A 7,185-nucleotide genomic window follows, 5' to 3' on the forward strand; every position below is an offset into this window, starting at 1 on the left:
CCGCAGTTAAGCAAATACAAATACAGGGCGAGGTACTAGAAGCAGTAAACAAGTATGTATACCTAGGGCAACTCATCCAGATGAGTACACCCTGCAAAGCCGAGATAAAACGGCGAATCAAGCTAGGTTGGAGTGCCTTCGGTACATATAATAATATATTACGAGGTCGTTTGCCACTATATCTAAAGAGAAAGGTTTTTGACCAATTTGTCATCACCGTCATAACATATGGGTCAGAAACTTAGAAGTACTTGAGAGGAAATTAGTAAGTGCTCAAAGAGGAATAGAAAGACTTATGCTAGGAGTTAGTTTAAGAGACAGGAAAAGAACCACATGGATCAGGTAACAAACAAAAGCAGATGATATACTTAAGACCAGTAATAAAAAAAAATGGCAGTGGGCAGGACATATCCAACGGAGACAGGACAGCAGGTGGTCCAAGAAAAACAGAATAGGAAATACACGACACAAAGAGACCCAGGGAGAGACCAATGACTAGATGGCGGGATGAAATAGCGAAATTCGCAGGAGTAAACCTTGAATCAGAGGACACAAGACCGGAATGACTGGAAAAGACTGAGGGAGGCCTACGTTCTGCTGTGGAATGATACAATAAGACAATGTGAGTGAAATGGTGATGTATATATATATAAATATGATATATATATATATATATATATATATATATATATATATATATATATATATATATATATATATAAGTATTTGAGTGTGTTTGTGTGTTCGTATGTATGCTTTTATGTATATGGAATGAGAGAGAGAAAGTATAAACGTGGACAATAAATGGGAAAAAGAGAAAGACAAAAACACAGTGCCATTTCATCACTCGTTTCTCTCACAAATAAAAAATCTACCAGGACCCGAACATCACAAAACAAAACGCATTGAATGTGCACATTGCAGAGGAATCAATCTATGTTACAACAAGCCGAAGAATCATATGTTGCAATCCAAGACGAATCAGAGGGAGATGCTTATTCAGTCGTCAAGCTCAAAGATTGTTACGCTCTAGAATATATACATGCATACACACAAACACACACATACACGTACATATACAAATGTACACATACACACATACACATACACACAAACCCATACACACACATATTGAATATACTTTATATATATATATACATATACATACATACACAAATATACATATATAGGTTAGGTTATATAGGTGTGTGTGTGTGTGTGCAGTTTGTATAAGTGTTTACGTATGAGCGAGTCCTTGTGGAAGGATAATTGCGTGTTTCATTGCATGTTTCATCATGCACTGTAGGCCTGCTGTGTTTACGTGCATCCCCACGTTCATGTGAGCATCCATGCAAGCCACGACCCCTGACCTTATATTCTGCCAACTCATGTTTATAAATGAATATATTATGCGCATATATGATAAGATGTTTTTATACATATCTATAACTCGCTGAATCCACCCCCTCCATGACTAAGAATAAGAGAAAAATAAATAAACATAAAAACAGAATTTCAAGAGAAAAATCCTACGTAATCGCCATCGTTATCAGACCTTCTTATAATCTCCTTTAATTACACTTGCAATTACTACCGCCCAGATAAGGCCAATGAGCCCTTAATTCTCCTTCGATCAGACTTTTTAGTGCAACGGAGATCGTCTTAAAAGTGCAAAGTGAAATGGCTCTGCTGGGGAAAGTGGTGTTCAATTGCTTTCTTTTGTTACATCAATACTTTTTTTCTGTTTGTTAGTTCATTTTTTAGGAAAGATTATAGTACGCAAGGCACAATGATGACATTTGTGAAATTTGTGTGAAATCTGCTCTTAGTTGGCGTGAGGTGTCAGATTTCATTCGTGTTTTCGCTTTTTCCTTCTTTCTCTTCCCTTTATCATTATTAGCCTGTTTCTCTGTGTGTGGAGCTAGAGAGATAGGGAGAGAGAAAGTAATAATGTATTTGTTATCCAACACAAATGTGTTGATGTGCATCCTTAAATAAGTTATTAGAGTATCGAAAATGCTGTCGTCTTTTCATCAGCTTGTATATTTTAAAAGAACCAAAGTCAAATATTAGTATATGGACGTACTATGCTATACAGTTTGGAGAACATAGTGCTATATAAAAAGGACTGTTTATCAATAAAAAGGTATGTCTTTGAATGTAGTTTTTATTAATAACTTGTGATACCCGAGCGTGATAGTGAATGATATGAATGTCATTCATGTCTATATTTCTTACCATTACAAAGTCAAATATTTATCTATTTGTTCGTTAAATAACTATGCATTACACTCTGCAAAGACAGAGTAAAGAGGAAAATTTTGCAACATAGACCAAATTCACCAACTGCTTTCTTTCAGCAAAACGAAACCATGTGTCGTATTCTAACAAAGCTGGTCTTAATGTTCGTGTAGATTACGAGTATCATATTCGTCCTCCTCATGCTCCTCATGTGATGTAGCTGAGTCATCGTCATGATTGTGAAGATAGGAAAGGTGATGGTGGTCGTGCGCATCGTGTTGCTCCTTTTTTAGTCCATGTTTTCCTCGATGCCCTTCGTCTGAAAGAATGGGAATTTAACTCTAGTAATTGTAATGATGATGACAACAAAGATATAGAGAGGAGTTGTGCTATTGATACTAATGATGACAATGATAACCATAGTATCTAAGTCAATGAACAATAATAAAAAGGATCATTAAATCCAACACAAAGCCAATACTTTAAGTGAATAAAAAGGATTCAATTAGATATATCAAACTGAATAGACAAAATGAAAATAAAATCAATATATCAAATCAAATATTCCAACTTGATTAAAGGAAGTATATAAAACTGAATGAAACTGAATAAATCAAATTAAACTGAACTACATGTATGTACTTCATTTGATGGAATGATTATTGACATATCTAGTTGATAATAAAAAGAACTACGACTTACTTCATGCGACTGGTCCTCTTCCCCTGAGTCTTCTTTGTGGTCGTTTCCCTCGTGGTGGTCGTCATGATGATGCTCGTCATGGTGATGGTCGTCATGATGATGCTCGTCATGGTGATGGTCGTCCTCATGGTGGTCGTCTTCATGGTGGTCGTCCTCGTGGTGGTCGTCGTGGTGATGGTCGTCCTCGTGGTGGTCGTCATGGTGATGGTCGTCCTCGTGGTGGTCGTCGTGGTGATGGTCGTCATGATGATGATCGTCATGGTGATGGTCGTCGTGGTGATGGTCGTCATGATGATGCTCGTCATGATGATGGTCGTCGTGGTGATGGTCGTCATGATGATGATCGTCATGGTGGTGGTCGTCCTCATGGTGCTCGTCATGCTGATGGTCGTCCTCGTGGTGGTCGTCATGGTGATGGTCGTCCTCGTGGTGGTCGTCATGGTCGTGGTCGTCGTGTTGATGTTCGTCCTCGTGGTGGTCGTCATGGTGATGGTCGTCATGGTGGTGGTCGTCGTGTTGATGGTCGTCCTTGTGGTGGTCATCGTGTTGGTGGTCGTCATGTTGATGTTCGTCCTCGTGGTGGTCGTCATGGTGGTGGTCGTCATGGTGATGGTCGTCATGGTGATGGTCGTCATGGTGATGGTCGTCATGGTGGTGGTCGTCATGGTGATGGTCGTCATGGTGGTGGTCGTCATGGTGATGGTCGTCATGGTGGTGGTCGTCATGGTGATGGTCGTCATGGTGGTGGTCGTCATGGTGGTGGTTGTCATGGTGATGGTCGTCATGGTGATGGTCGTCATGGTGATGGTCGTCATGGTGATGGTCGTCATGGTGATGGTCGTCATGGTGATGGTCGTCCTCGTGGTGGTCGTCATGGTGATGGTCGTCCTCGTGGTGGTCGTCATGGTGATGGTCGTCATGGTGGTGGTCGTCATGGTGATGGTCGTCATGGTGGTGGTCGTCATGGTGATGGTCGTCATGGTGATGGTCGTCATGGTGGTGGTCGTCATGGTGGTGGTCGTCATGGTGATGGTCGTCATGGTGATGGTCGTCATGGTGGTGGTCGTCATGGTGATGGTCGTCATGGTGATGGTCGTCCTCGTGGTGGTCGTCATGGTGATGGTCGCCATGGTGATGGTCGTCATGGTGATGGTCGTCATGGTGATGGTCGTCATGGTGGTCGTGATGAACTTCATGGTCGTCGTGATTGTCGCTATGCTGCTCACCCTCATCCTCATGCTCATGTGTGTCTTCCAAGTGTCTACAAAAAAACATAAATGTTTCTTTTTATTTCCGAACGATTCTATGATGTTTTAGTGTGCTTTGCCTTCTGTGGATTATCATCCTTACTGACCTGATTCTATGATGTTTTAGTGTGCTTGCATAGTGTGTATAAGTTAGAAATGCAGTATGCAATATTGCTTTACACCACAGAAAGAGATTTGTAAATATTAATGATGATAAATAAATTGTATGTATGGATATATGTGTATATATGTGTGTATATGTGTGTATATCTAGATATATATGAGTATATATAGAGAGATATATGAGTATATCTATCTATATGTATATATAGAGAGAAAGAAAGAGGAAGTGCGAGAGAGAGGAATAAAAAGACACCAGCACAAGACTTACTTTAACAATTCCTCGTTATGGTGATCCTCGTGGCCTTGGTGATGATGGTGAAGATGGTGTGTGTCGTGCTCATGGTGAAGGGTTTTCACTTCCTCCATGATCTGCAACATTTATAGTGTTACCATTTCCTTATACATTGAAACGGGGGTATGGGAGACACAGACCCAGACACACACACACGAACACACACGCACACACGCACGTACACAAACACACACACACACACGTCTTCAAAAGACATCAATGCCTCCACCTGATCGTGCTCTTCCTCCTGGTGTCCGCCGTGAAGGTGAAGGATCAACTCATGGCGAATGTCCGTTATCTCCTCCCAGATTTCGGTTATGTTTTTCATTACGAAGTCCATTCTCTCGTCATCTAAAAGACAGGCTTATATCATTCTTCTTTCTTCGTTACGGTATTCATCAACTTCAATCTATCCTCTTTTTGTTATTATCATTATCTGTCATGATATCGTTACTGTTATTTTTATTGTTGTTAGTATTATTATTTTCATTGTTTCTATCATTGTTAACTTACTTTGCTCTATTGGCAGAGCAGACGCCGCCGCCAAGCCGGCCACAAACAGAAGAGCAACGCGGAACATTCTGGAAATATAGACAGTGTACAAATGTGTGTGAGAATATATACATATATATATATAGAGAGAGAGAGAGTGAGAGAAAGAGACAGAGGGAGAGGGCGAGAGATGTCTATTTGTATACACACACGTATATATATAATATATGTATGTATTTATATTTATATATGTATATATATATATATGTATATGTATATATATATGTGTGTGTTTGTATGTATACGTACAAATATATATATATATATATATATATATATATATATATATATATATATATATGTATGTATGTATGTATATAGATATAGATACATATATAGCTACACACACACACACATATATATAAATATATATATATATATATATATATATATATATATATATATATATTTATATATATATGTGTGTGTGTATGTATATATGTATATGTGTATGTGTGTTTATTTGTGTGTATATATTTACATATATATACATAAAGAGAGAGAATATAATATATATATATATATATATATATATATATATATATTTTTTTTTTTTTTTTTTTTTTTTTTTTTTTTTTTTTTTTTTTTTTTTTTTTTTGTGTGGGTGTATACTCCTACCTTTTTATTTAAAGATGCTTATTTCCGAAATTTCTTATCGCATTAGTACCGAAATATATACCATCTATGCAAATACATGATGTTAATGTGTAGTTCTTTTTAGAATAACCATCGTTATTTAGCAACAATATGTCCTCATCGAAACTATAAACTAAGATGAGTTCCTGCTAATATCACATTAATGTCGTGATTTCCATTTAAATAGTACAATATGCACACACATGCCCTGTTTATAACAAATATGTGCGTTGGAATTTAAAGCGATGGTTGGGCTGTACATGCAACTGTCTATTTCTTTTCATGTTTAGAAGGAAGGAACGTTACGTTAGAATACTTCTGATTGTAGCCTATTTGTAGAGTATATATGTATTTATATATACTGTATTTATATATACAGTATATATCTTTTGCTATATTTGTACCTTTCTATACGTTTATACGTGTACAGAAATGTACACAAGCATATATATATGCGTGTATGTGTAAATCTATACACATATACATATATATATACACATACTTATTTGTATACATATATGTGTATATATATATATATATATATATATATATATATATATATATATATATATGTGTGTGTGTGTGTGTGTGTGTGTGTGTGTGTGTGTGCGCGTATGTATATGTATATATGAATATATGCATATGTATATATATTTAATATGTGTATTTATATAAATTATATATATATATATATATACATAAATGTGTATGTGGATATTTTTATATAAATATAATTATTTATATATATATATACATATATATACATAGATATAAATATGCATATGTATATATGTGTGTGTATGTGTGTATGTGCATATTTGCAAGTAGTCAAGAATATATACCTGAACTATATAAATGAACCAGTAACATATTCTAAAAGTTATCAATCAATATCTTAAAATTTTCCTCAACTATAACCTGTCTCTCAGACACAAACTGCTCCTTAAACAAGGCAGATTTCAATCGCGCTCCTTACCTACGTAATGCCCAGGTGAAGTCACACAGGGATACGAGTCTGCCATCTATATATATGGCTCTCTTATCTACATTTGGCTATCAGCAGCGTTAATCATTATTTTTAGCATTATTTATGCAGTCTATTTATCATGTGTTTTTCACTTGTATTGCGTTTGTCGTGACTTTTCAGCTTACGTTGAAAGGAAGAAAAATCATATTAATACTTTTTGTGATTAATAAACTGAATTCTTTTACGTTAATTGGTATCTCTACAGACAGACGTGTATGTGTGTGTTATCATTTATGTGATATAAATAGTAGACATCTTCATGCGGTCTTACAAGTAAGATACCGGTATGATAAATTAACAAAACAAAAAGTCTAGCATAAAAAAATAAATCCTATGTAATTGTAATAATCAAATATCACTGCTTA

The 7,185-nt window shown here is 36.2% G+C and overlaps 1 protein-coding gene across 3 annotated transcripts; it reads right to left on the bottom strand.

Moving 5' to 3' along the window:
- Nucleotides 1–2,151: 2,151 nt before the first annotated feature.
- LOC122250935 (uncharacterized) lies at nucleotides 2,152–6,802 on the bottom strand. 3 transcript variants are annotated; one of them, XM_086537685.1, is made up of 8 exons: nucleotides 6,774–6,802; nucleotides 5,119–5,186; nucleotides 4,835–4,956; nucleotides 4,582–4,682; nucleotides 3,395–4,204; nucleotides 3,214–3,325; nucleotides 2,944–2,997; nucleotides 2,152–2,560 (listed from the first exon to the last, which is right to left on the bottom strand). In XM_086537685.1, exons 2-8 carry the CDS (start codon nucleotides 5,183–5,185, stop codon nucleotides 2,531–2,533), a joined length of 1,296 nt encoding a protein of 431 aa, XP_086393811.1. In that variant the 5' UTR covers nucleotide 5,186; nucleotides 6,774–6,802; the 3' UTR covers nucleotides 2,152–2,530. The 3 variants fall into 3 exon arrangements, with proteins under 3 accessions (XP_086393811.1, XP_086393810.1, XP_086393812.1); XM_086537684.1 differs by having other exon boundaries at nucleotides 6,770–6,801; XM_086537686.1 differs by having other exon boundaries at nucleotides 3,214–3,241; nucleotides 3,347–4,204; nucleotides 6,770–6,801.
- Between the last annotated feature and the right edge of the window lie 383 nt (nucleotides 6,803–7,185).

The sequence above is a fragment of the Penaeus japonicus genome, unplaced genomic scaffold (genome assembly GCF_977035675.1).
Source record: "Penaeus japonicus unplaced genomic scaffold, GWHDUDI00000001_assembly GWHDUDI00000006, whole genome shotgun sequence".
Taxonomy (NCBI): Eukaryota; Metazoa; Arthropoda; class Malacostraca; order Decapoda; family Penaeidae; genus Penaeus; species Penaeus japonicus.